Source organism: Hyperolius riggenbachi, chromosome 2 (assembly GCF_040937935.1).
Source record: "Hyperolius riggenbachi isolate aHypRig1 chromosome 2, aHypRig1.pri, whole genome shotgun sequence".
Lineage (NCBI taxonomy): Eukaryota > Metazoa > Chordata > Amphibia > Anura > Hyperoliidae > Hyperolius > Hyperolius riggenbachi.
The window spans coordinates 453,436,500-453,448,894 of NC_090647.1; the positions used below are offsets into that span (position 1 = coordinate 453,436,500).

Here is a 12,395-nt window from a genome sequence, read left to right on the forward strand (position 1 = left end):
TAAAACGCCCAAACGCTAGCGAAAGCGCTAGTGTAATAAAAGTCTATGGGCCCGTTCTTACTTGGGCGATTTGCGTTAATCGCTGCAAATCGCCCAAAATTGCGAAACTCAAACGCGTCACCTTCACCATTTTCAGGCTATAAAAGCGCTAAATGCGATCGCGGAAAAATCGCCGCAGTGTTCAGTGATATTTTTTTCCGCTGAAAAATCACTACCACAAACTGCCGGCAAAAATCGACGGCGTTTTGCGTTTCTAAGTGTGAATGGGCCCTAAGGCCTCTTTTCCACGAACTGTTGAGTTGTGTGCTCAGCAAGCAGTTGCCAGGCAGCAGTGAGCAGTTACCAGGCAGCAGCAAGCAGTTGTGAGAGTTTGAGAGGCATTTCACTGCCTGTAAACAGTTCGTGGAAAAGTGGCCCTCTTTACCATGAACTGTTGAGCTGTGTGCTCAGCAAGCAGTTACCAGGCAGCAATGAGCAGTTACCAGGGAGCAATGAGCAGTTACCAGGCAGCAGTGAGCAGTTGTGAGAGTTTGAGGCATTTAACTGCCTAACAGTCCATGGAAAAGAGGCCTAAATGTGCTGTATTGTAGGGATGGACAATGAGATGCAAATAATTCCAAATCAATGCAGGATTATGCAAATTATGTATGCAAATGAATGTTTCGATTCACCGGAAATGTACACCTTTTATGTGTGAACACCATAGAAACACATACAAAACTGATATAAAACGGACAGGACTGGAAATGTACAGCTTTTATGTGTGAACCAAGCCATACAAAACTGAAAGGACTGCACTGGAAATGTAGGCATTTAGGCCTCTTGCACACTGCAAGCGATTCCGATTCCGCTTTTTAATCTGTTTTTACATCCGATTCAGATTCCGATTTGCAGTGTGCAGGGAGCAAACTGCAAATCGGATGTAAAAACAGATTAAAAAGAGGAATCTGAATCGCTTGCAGTGTGCAAGAGGCCTTATGTGTGAAGCTTGGTTCACACATAAAAAGGTGTGCAATCCTGTCAGCTTTTGACAGTTGGCATCAGTTGTGCATGGTCCTATGGCTGTGTTCACGCATAACTATGTACGGTACATTTCCAGTCCTGTCAGCTTTATATCATTTTTCTATGTCTTTATATATAGGCTGTGTTCACACATAAAAGGTGTACATTTCCAGTCCAGGCAGTTTTGTATGTGTCTCTATGGGTGTGTTCACATATAAAATGTGTAAATTTCCAGTCAGCTAAAACTGATGAAAAAAAAAAAAAAAACTTATGCAAAACTGACAGGACAAGACTGGACTGTAAATGTACAGATTTATGTGTGAACCAAGCCTGAACAAAGCCATATAAAACTCATACAAAAGTCAGGCCAATTGTCAAGAACCTATGTGTGACCCAGCCTAGGCTTGGTTCACACATAAAAGGTATCCAGTCGTGTCCTGTCAGTTTTTGACAGTTGGCATAAGTTTTGTATGAGTTGTGCATACAAGTTTTGTATGGCTTAGTTCATAAATAAATCTGTACATTTTCGGTCCTGTCATTTTTGCATGGCTGTGTTCACACATAAAAAGGTGTACAGTTCCAATCTAGTCAGTAAAAACCGATGCAAAAATGACAGGACACAACTGGACCAGAAATGTGCAGATGTATGTGTGAACCAAGCCTGAGGGCCCGTTCACACCACAGCGATTAGCGCTAATTGCCAAAGAGCTACCACTTTTTAAAGCACTAGTGATATTCTAACCCCATGGCAGTGATCTCACTGACGCGATTGGCACTGATCGTGGGCGAATACCACCAATCGCAAAACATGTTACCTGCAGCATTTTCTGGAGCGATTCCAAGACAGTGCTTAATAAAACGCTGATTGCGATCGCTCTGAATCCCGGAAGTGTACAGTGATTTTAATCACGCTAATCGCTGTAAAATCACTTGCGCAAAACGGTTTGCAATTTTAAGGGTAAATGGGCCCTGAGGCCTCTTTTGTGTGAGCAGTTAATAAGCAGCGAAAAGCCTCTCTATCACAACTGCTTGTTGCTGCCTGTTTGCTGAGCACACAGTTCAACTGCCCGCGAAAAAATCAGCCCTTACTGCAGCTGCTCGTGTAAGGCCTATTTTCCATGGGCAGTTGACAGGGCAGTTAAATGCCTCTCAGCCCCAGTGGTGCCAAACCCTAAGACCCCACCCCCCAAGGTGGGGCCTAATCCTAAGACCTTCCTCCGGTGGTACCTTACTTCCCCTGGTGGCACGTAACACTACCCCCTCCTAAACCTTAACGCCCTCTCTACAACATTTTGTGGCAAAGAAGGTTAATGTAGTGGCAGACAACGTCAATTTCGGCACCCAGAGCACGGAAATGTACCTTGTCTGCTGCTAAACGGACGCCGCAATTTATCATGTCTGCTGCTTTTAATCAAGCGCTGAAATTTACCTGCTCTGCAGCATAACATTATAAAAGCTACGATTTGAGCCTAAGGCCCCGTTCACACTTGCGGTTGTCTGCCAAACGGACCGGATGACCTGACCGGATCCGGACCGGATCGGAACCGTACGGTTCTGATCCGGATCCGATCCGGTCAGGTTGCATCAGGTGTTCATCAGGATGCGATCCGGATCCGTTTGGCAAAAGTTACGTAAAAAACAAAAAAAATGTTGGGGTCTGGGAGGTCAGCAGAAGGGGGACCTGTGGAATCAGGCCCTCCGCTGTTTAGCACTCACCTCCACCTCCAACATGCTGCCAACATCTCCAGCTCGTGCTGCTCCACTCCAAAATGCTTGCCCATGTGTCCCCGATCCAATATCGCCGCAACAATCCTCATAGGAAGTGGGGTAGAACATCCGGATTTTTAGCCAGTGTGTTGTGCGCTATCCGGTTCTCATTGATTTGTATTGGCCGGATGGTGCAGTCCGGCTCCGCCCCGGATACGGCTGCCGGAGGAGCCGGACCAAAAAATAGCGCATGTTGGAACGGACGCCGGCTCCGGACGAAACGGACGCATGTGAACGATGGCATAGACTTACATTGCTATGCCGTGCGTCCGTTTCGTCCGTTCCGCATGCGGTGCGGCTCCGGCACGGCGATTCCGGATAGCCACCGCTAATGTGAACCGGGCCTAAGAAGGTAAATTTTGGGTTGTGCACCCAAATCTCTGTTCTTTGCCACAACTAGCTGCTTTTAAAATAGGTGCCATAGAAGGACCATTTGTTCCGTAAGGGCTCCTGTGCCCTTTTCCCAGATTTGTTCCCAAATACTCTTTCAGCCCTTTGATGCTGCCTATGGGCATAAACGAATATAAAAACTGCTGCGCTCTCCAGACCTGCAAAAAAAAAAAAAAATCAGACTCCACATAGGGTGATACCATTCAGACAATATAGAAAGTTCCACTGCTAATGACTACTTTAATTTCAGCAGAAACCGGTGTACAAGAAAGAATCTCTGTGCCAATGATCTCACTCCGTGTTCACACAGTGTCAATCCCCAGAGAAATTTATGCCTAAAGGCTCACCAGATGCTGCCCACCTCCGCTTGCAGGTGGATACAACGCTTTAACTGCCAGTCAAAAACCAAGAGCTGCTGTTAAAAACTAATCTTTTAATTCAATAGAGTGATCTCAATAAAAAAAACATAAAAGGTACATAGCGTAATCCTGTACAATCAGCCTCTGGGCGCATATAAAATTGAACTTACGCGTCCCGGAGTATAATCAGCATATACAAAGATCCTTGCCACTGCCCATCCACTGGGTCTATGCACTCGAGGGAGGACTTCCGCGGCATTCCGCTCCTGGTCCCGCTCTCAGCCACAGGGTCTAATCCTCGTCCGCGCTTACTGCTCCCGACCGGCCGGTCCGTTCGCTTTCTGGTGCACGCAACCACGTCAGACGTTAGCTCCGTCTGACGTCGTTGCGTGCACCAGGAAGCGAACGGACCGGCCGGTCGCGAGCAGTAAGCGCGGACGAGGATTAGACCCTGTGGCTGAGAGCGGGACCAGGAGCGGAATACCGCGGAAGTCCTCCCTCGAGTGCATAGACCCAGTGGATGGGCAGTGGCAAGGATCTTTGTATATGCGGATTATACTCCGGGACGCGTAAGTGCAATTTTATATGCGCCCAGAGGCTGATTGTACAGGATTACGCTATGTACCTTTTATGTTTTTTTATTGAGATCACTCTATTGAATTAAAAGAAGATTCGTTTTTAACAGCAGCTCTTGGTTTTTGACTGGCAGTTAAAGCGTTGTATGCACCTGCAAGCGGAGGTGGGCAGCATCTGGTGAGCCTTTAGGCATAAATTTCTCTGGGGATTGACATTGTGTGAACACGAAGTGAGATCATTGGCACAGAGGTTCTTTCTTGTACACCGGTTTCTGCTGAAATTAAAGTAGTCATTAGCAGGGGAACTTTCTATATTGTCTGAATGGTATCACCCTATGTGGAGTCTGATTTTTTTTTTTTGCAGGTCTGGAGAGCGCAGCAGTTTTTATATTATTTCATATCCTAATCTGGACTCTCTGCAGCGATCCCAGGGTCTGGTGAACATTTGACTTTTGTCTCTTTTGGAACTGTGGCGCAGTGTTTTTTATTAATATGGGCATAAACGAATACGGTCCATGCTTACCCAGTATAACAGAGCAGAGCCGCTTTTGCATGGCCTTTTTCCCCTCTGAGGGCTCTTTCACACTACAGCCCTTTTTCAGCGTTTCAACGCAAAGTCAAAACTTTGCGTTGACCAAGGTAAAATGAAAATCCATAGACTCATTTTACCTTTCACACCTGACGCTGCGTTTCGATGCGTTGCGGTACGACGCACCTGGGAGCATTTTATCGTCTCGTCGGGTTAATTACTACCGCCGCTACTCAGCATCGCACCGCAGATTCCCGACGACATGCCGCAGCCTATTCAACGCGTGCAGGAGAACGGCTCCTGCACGTGTTGTAATGTGGAAGAGGCCTGAGCACTTCCTTTTGGGAAGATGATGGTTTAGGTGGGACCAGTGAGCTGCAGGAGGATCCAGGCAGCCTCTGGACTATCCAGCGGCTATTAGGCCCGATTCACACTTGGAAGCGCAAAACGCTGGCGATTTTTGCTGGAGTGATTTTTCTGCGATTTCCCGTGGAAAAATCACTGGACAGTACAGCGATTTCTCCGTGATCACGTTTAGTGCTTTTATAGCACTGAAACGCGATCGCCAGGAAATCGCCTGAAAATTGTGCAGGCTACGCATTTGTGTTTCATGATTTTGGGCGATTAGCGCAAATCGCCAAAGTAAGAACGGGCCCATAGGGCTTTATTATACTAGCGCTTTCAAAAGCGCTAGCGTTTGAGCGTTTTGCCGAAGTTGCGTCAAAAACGCTCTAGTGTGAATTTTCTACGCACTGTTGATAGGCAATGAAATGCCTCTCAAACTCAAACAACTGCTCACTGCTGCCTGGTAAATGCTTCCTGAGCACACAGCTCAACAGTCAGTGGAAAAGAGGCCTAAAGATCTGGTTTTCCACTTTAATTTTGCTTCAGGTACGCTTTAGTACATATGATCAAGTAAATACTCTGTATTTTACTAATATTTCAATTAATGGTGCATTAGCTACACAAGAAAGCAATCATCCATCTGATAGATATTACAGATAGATACTGCAAACATCCATATCCATTCCGTACACCTGTGAGTACTGCTGAGATGACGTCACAGGGTTAATACGGGGGCGAGATCCACCAGGAAGGGCCCCCCGCCACTGAACCAGCCCTGAAAGGCAGAGGAGCGGAGGCTCTTACCATCCTCTTCGCCATCGTGGACTCCCGTCCGCTGGTTCCTTCCTGCTTCTCCTGCAGTCACGTGACATGCGGCGCGCGGGAGACGGAGAGAGGCAGAGAGCGGAGGAGTGATGGGAGGCCACAGTGCAGGGATGGGAAGAGGCTCCGCCTCCGCCGCGCTACTCTGCCTAGTCTGGCGGAACACACGAGATGGTGGGGGGAATGGGATGCAGAGGTGAAGGAAATGGAATTGTCCGCACGACTTAAAGGGCACGGGGCTGGTGAAGACACTACGTAATACTGCAGCATCCTGATCCTGGCAGCCTAATTCCGCCGACCCGACCCCCCCCCCCCCCCCCCCCCCCCCCCGGTCGCCCATATCACCGCAGGCAGTGGCTCCTGTCCTGGGAATGGGATGGTGGATCATGGATGTTAAATAATACAGGCATATAGCATGCCTGCTGCTGTGTGGGCCTGGGCAGGACTCGGAGGGAGGGAGACACACATGCTGCACAGTGTCTGCAGAGCAGCAGAGGGGAGACCCTCATAGTGAGTGGTGTTCCCCCTCTCTTGATATTATATGCCCCACTCTCCCCTGGCTGGCCCTGAGATCTGAGGGGGGGGGGGGTGGGGGGGCTGAGCAGAGATGCTGGCGAACATCTGGGCCCTGTACTACTTGCGGGTCACTATGACCCGGAGTAGTACGCTGGCGGTGCGCGTCCTAGTATCGCTCTCCTGTTGCTGGGCACTTTCTGCGCATGTGCGTGACGTCATGAGTGACATCACGCTCATGCGCAGAGAGTGCCCAGCAACAGGAGAGCGATACTAGGACACGCACCGCCGGGCCACGCAGGCGTACTACTCCAGGTCCTAGTGACCCGGAAGTAGTACAGGGCCCAGATTCGCCCGGCGAACGGTTTCAGGCCATCTCTAGTTGTGAGTTGGACAGAGTCCGACAGACTGTCACTAGGTGTAGGTGGGCATTGGGCAAGCTGTGCTGGGCACTGTGAGCAGAGTTGTTAGGGCCCTTTTCCACTGGCTGTGATCCAATTCAAAAAGAGGATTGCAGCCGTTTTTTTCTAGGCGCTAGAGCACCGCATGTAAATTGTGGTGCTCATTTTCCACTATGCCGCTTCGATCGTGGTTTGATTTTTGCAGAAATACGATCGCCGGCCAGCGCGATTCTTGTCATGATCGTGTTACATTCCCGATGGCGGAACGCGGACAGTGGAAAAAAGTAGCTTGCGTGATCACAAGCGCAGGTGATTTGCGCTTGCGATCGCACTTGCTAGTGGAAAAGGGCCCTAAGTTTGAGTGACGCAGCTGCTGCAGCACCACTGATGATGATATCAGCAGAGAGCAATCATGCTGTCTGAGGTGATGCTGCAGCATTGCTGCTGCTGAATCTTAGCCTCAGTCAAAGACACGCAGACGCGTGCATTTTTGCGGGAAGACCTAGTCGGCGTGCGTGCACTGGACTAGAGGTTGGCAGGGAGCATGGTCACCAGGTGCTCAAGTGGGCATACTGCACATGAGTGCAGTATGTCTAAGTCAGAGGGTAAACGCAACTGCTACGTCTTCCCACAGGAATGCATGAAAGGACATATTGCGCCTACGTCGACCACTACTTAGGAACAGGACCTGTTACAAATGAACATAAACCAACTCTGGGCCACAGGAGGTGCGATAAGCCTATGTGCACCAACACACACACACACACACAGCATCAATTACAGAGTTCATTAAAGGGAACCTAAACCGAAACAACAAAAAAAAGTTTCACTTTCCTGGGGCTTCTACCAGTCCCCTGCAGCCACCCTGTGTCCGTGCCATCATACATCGAGTCTCCGGTCCCCCACTGCCACTTAGTTTTGTTCTTGTCAACTGGCCAGTCGATGGACACTGCACAGCCCTGACTGTGTGCGTCCTCTAATATTCTCCCATCACCGTGGTCCGGGAGCGTCCTGCGCAAGCGCAGTACGAGATTTTCTCGTTCTGTGCATGCGCAGGACACTTCTGGCAGCTGGAGTGTGACCGAGGATGTGGGCAGTGACCATTGACTGGCCAGTTAGCAAGAACGAAACTGTGGGGCAGCGGGGAACCAGAAAATAGATCTGTGATGGCGCTGGCACAGGGCCGCTGCAGGAGGCTAGTAGAAGCCCTAAGAAAGGGAAACTTTTTTTTTTGGTTTTGTTTCAATTTAGGTTCCCTTTAAGGACTAAGGTATCCTTTAAAGTGATCCGAAGCTCGAGTTCAAAATAAGATATTAAAGTGGACCCAAACCAAACATTATTTTAAATTAAAAATATTTAGTTGCACCACTCTGACACATACAAAGATAAATAAACACTCCTTCAAGCCTATGAGCATTTCAGTGCATGCTTTTCACCCTTCTCTTTTCATTACTAGGGTTATACATGTGGCAGCCATTAGCAATTCCTCCATTGCCGGACACCACCTACTTCACCAGTTTGCCGGATTCTGCCCCGGCAATTTGAAAGGAATGGAGGAGTTCCTCCAATAAATGTAAAATATTTTATATTTGTCATCATGCAGCTGAAAAAAGACTGCTATTTATTATTATAATTTAGAAAATAGATTTTATTTCTGAAATCTTGTATTTTTAATGTGGGTCCACTTTAACCTGAACAGAGGAAAGCCTCAGGATCCCATTGAGGGTTCAGGCTTCCCTCAGTGGTCCAATGTCCCCTGTCGTTGAATGCTGCCCCCCTGCCACATCGGGATCGCACTCTTCCTCAGTTATCAGTGCGGCCGTGCAGTAGCAGCTTAGCTTACTGCGCAGGTGTGCTTGTGCAGCTACTGTGCAGCCACGCTGAAGGAAGAGGAGGTGCGCGGCCCCGATATGATTAGCGACAGTGCCTTGTCACTAATCTTCTGGAGGGCCACACTCAGTAATGAGGGTCATCAGAGACCCGAAGGAAGCCTTAATGGAATCCTGAGGCTTCCCTTCACTGTATTCCAGCCAGGGCACCATCTGCGCAAAGTTTGCTTGTTCTCCCTCTGTGTGGGTTTCCTCCAGGCACTCTGGTTTCCTCTCACATCCCAAAAACACAGATAAGTTTATTGGCTTCCCCCTAAATTGGCCCTAGACTTAATAAAAACATTACACGATATATACATACATAGACATATGACTATGGTAGGAATTGTGAGCACCTCTGAGAGGCAGTTAAGTGTCAAGACAATATACTCTGTACAGTGCTGCAGAAGATGTTGGTGCTTTATACATATTAAGTAATAGTAGCAGTGACATCTTCTGCAGCACTTTACAGAGTACATAGTCATGTCACTGACTGTCCTCAAAGGAGCTCACAATCTAATCCCTACCATAGTCATAGTCTATTGTCCTACCATGTTATTATTATGTATTTATAGAGCGCTGACATCTTCTGCAGCACTTTGCAGAGTCCTTTTCATGTCACTGACTGTCCTCCAAGGAGCTCACAATCTAATCCTACCATCCATAATGTGCTGCCATATTATTATTATGTATTTATATAGCACTGACCTCTTCTGCAGCACATTACAGAGTACATAGTCATGTCACTGACTTCCCCAGAGGAACTCACAATCTAATCCTACCATACTCATAGTGTAATGTCCTACCATATTATTATTATGTATTTATATAGCATGGACAGCTTCTGCAGCACATTACAGAGTACATAGTCATGTCACTGACTGTCCTCAGAGAAGCTCACAATCTAATCCTACCATAGTCCTAGTCTAATGTCCTACCATATTATTATTATGTATTTATATAGCACTGACATCTTCTGCAGCACATTACAGAGTACATAGTCATGTCACTGACTTCCCCAGAGGAGCTCACAATCTACTTCCTACAAAGTGAATAGAGATGTCTCTAATGGCCCATACTCACGAGGGACTTTTGTCGCCTCAACACGCAGCGCGCGCGTGTTGCGGCGACAGTTCGCCCGTGAGTATGGGCCGTTCCACGCGCGCGCACCCCGAACTGTCGCCCGTCGCTTATGTCGCCAGGCGATTGAAACTTTCAATCGCATGGCGACAGTCGCCGCTGCACCTCCCCCGCAACTGTCGCTAGTCCGCGTGAGTACGCGGACTAGCGACAGCAACCTCAATTGAGAAACACGGAGCTTCCGGCGGGGGGAGGAGGAACGTCGGCGACAGCTTCCGCCTCGCCGCTGGTCCCTCTTCCGCGTGTGTACGCGGAGGGACCTGGCGAGGAGCTGTCGCCGGCCTGTCGCCCACACGCTCACGTGTGCTGGCGACAGGCCACTTTACTCCCTCGTGAGTATGGGCCATAACTGACTGTTCTCAGAGAAGCTCACAGTCTAATGACGATCATTGTCACATTGTGATGTTTTCACTCTAGGCTTGTTATGTGGAAAAGCATGTGTAACATTATCTGCATTTGATCTGTGGTGGACATGATGCATGATTTATAGTTTTATGTTGGTAATGATGTCTTGCCTTGTTCTGTGGGGGACGTGTTATGTGCATTTGATCTGTGGGGAACATGTTATCTGCATTTGATTTGCAGGAGACATGATACCTGACATTGGTATTTGTGCTATTCTATATCTGACTGCCATTTGGGCTTTCAGGTTTGGTTACTTTCAAATTCCTAAGTTGCACAAGGGGCTTTATATTCTTTGTATTCTGCTGACTTTCTTACTGTCTTCCCTCCGGGCACATCCCATGGGAACTTCACTGCAAATAGCCTGGATCAGTTGTGCTTTGCTAAGTTTTGGAGCGTGTTATTAAATTATCAGGCAGTAATACGTAAAATAAGGACTACTTACCCGGGGCTTCGTCCAGCCCCAAGCTCCCAGCATGTCCCTCACCGCAGTTCTGCATGCAGCCGTTCGCCGGCTCCGCCTCTGCCTCCCGGTCTGCGGTGATGATGTCAGGCCGACCTGGAGGTAGGTTCTGCGCCTGCTCAGTACGCTCCGTTACAAGGGGCGGTGATTAACAGCGCCGCTCGCGCAGGCGTAGTACAGTACCTCGGCCTGACGTCATCACCACGGACCGGGAGGCAGAGGCGGCGAATGGCTGCGGGCAGAGCTGTGGTGAGGGACATTGGCGCTTTGAGTCCACCAAGAGAAAAGCGCGATATAAATGTTATTTGTCTTGTCTTGACATGCTGGGAGCTTGGGGCTGGATGAAGCCCCGGGTAAGTAGCCCCTATTTTACGTATTATTGCCTGATAACTCCATTAAACTCTTGAATTGTATAATATAATTTATGAGGAGTTGGAATAGATTTTTGCTTTCGTTGTACATCATATTGTGAAGCAGTTTGTTACAAAAGCTTTTTACTCATTACTCGTACACTCATCCTTTGTAGGCTTCATCATGAAACGATCAAAGCCTTCAGGGGCAGAATTTAAAAAAAGGAGGAAAGATGCGGAGCAAAAAGCACTTCAATACAGAGGTATTTCATATAGAAATATAGTAGGCGTCTAGGAGAATTGTAAGTTACTAAAGGTGACCGTCATTTGACCACACCTTAAGTTTAGTAATGACCCCTCAGCCGCTGTGGTCAAGCAACAGGGCTCCAGTGTAGTGCACATTATATCGGGGGCTAGGAGCTCCCAAACAACCAAGGTTTGCCAAACTTTAGGAAAACATGGCTCTGTATAAAGGAATGAATAGACTTTGTATCTGACGCAGCTCGTGAGTGGTGTCCTAAGGGAGGAGACTTTACTAAACTTAAGGTTGCTCTCACTTTAAATGTCGAATTTTAAGCATCCCCTCTTGCCAGTCTTACAAGCCCTATCCCATACAGCCATATCAATCCCTGCCATGCACTGAGGAGGACCAAAAGTACGAAACAGGCTGTCTGCATGTGGGGTTGATATGGCTGTGTAAAACCTATAAGCTATAGGCTTCCTATACACCAGTGGTTCTGGATGCTAGCCTTGCTTCAGGGGCATAAAGAGATCATTTGGGTATTCAGGAGCCCTGCAATTTGGGTAACCACAGATGTGCACTTAAATTCTGCGTTAAATTAATGTAAATCCCTTCTGTTTTAAGAAGGCAAAGCACACCAAGCATTGTTTTTTAGTAGGAGGGCTTTTGGTCCCTTTTAGTCCCCTATACTCTCCTTGTGGTATTTGGTCACCCCGAGCTGCTTGGTTACTCTCTTGCCAGCCTGACACTTTCTGTCTGACTGAAAAGAAGATGCCTGTGAGTCTCATTGTAATACAACGGTATTTCCTTCTGGTGAAAGAGTACAACTTTGATTTTTCAAACATTGGGTTTGGACAGTATTCCAATGACCAAGATGAGGTGCTTGACTGTACATTGCAGAAATTGAGGACTAAATCTGCAACCATGCTGCCTGGTGCTATGTGATATAGAGCATTTCTAAATTAAAGTTTTTATACATTGTGCGCCCGGATTACAAGAGACACCCCCAACTCTAAATTTGATGGCTCCATTAGTGACACATGATGAAGACACAAGAGATATCGTATTGTATCAAGAGACCTGTTTAGCCTCTACATGGGTATAATAGAAGATTTAAACAAACTGGATTGATTCATGATTATGGGTGTAACAAAAAGATGGATTCAATATTTATGAAACCAACAAAGCAATATCTCAGGTGTCCAGAGGATAACTACTGGTCTAAAAA

General features: G+C 47.6%; 1 protein-coding gene across 2 annotated transcripts in view; it reads right to left on the reverse strand.

Annotated features, from left to right (window-relative positions):
- Window positions 1-5,909, reverse strand: part of FKBP6 (FKBP prolyl isomerase family member 6 (inactive)) — a 30,905-nt gene extending 24,996 nt beyond the window's left edge. The window contains exon 1 of one of the 2 annotated variants that reach the window (XM_068265865.1): window positions 5,772-5,909. In XM_068265865.1, the coding sequence (XP_068121966.1) occupies window positions 5,772-5,786 (15 nt within the window). In that variant the 5' untranslated portion in view covers window positions 5,787-5,909. The remainder of the gene's footprint in view (window positions 1-5,771) is intronic. The other variant, XM_068265866.1, reaches the window with a different exon arrangement.
- Window positions 5,910-12,395: the final 6,486 nt, after the last annotated feature.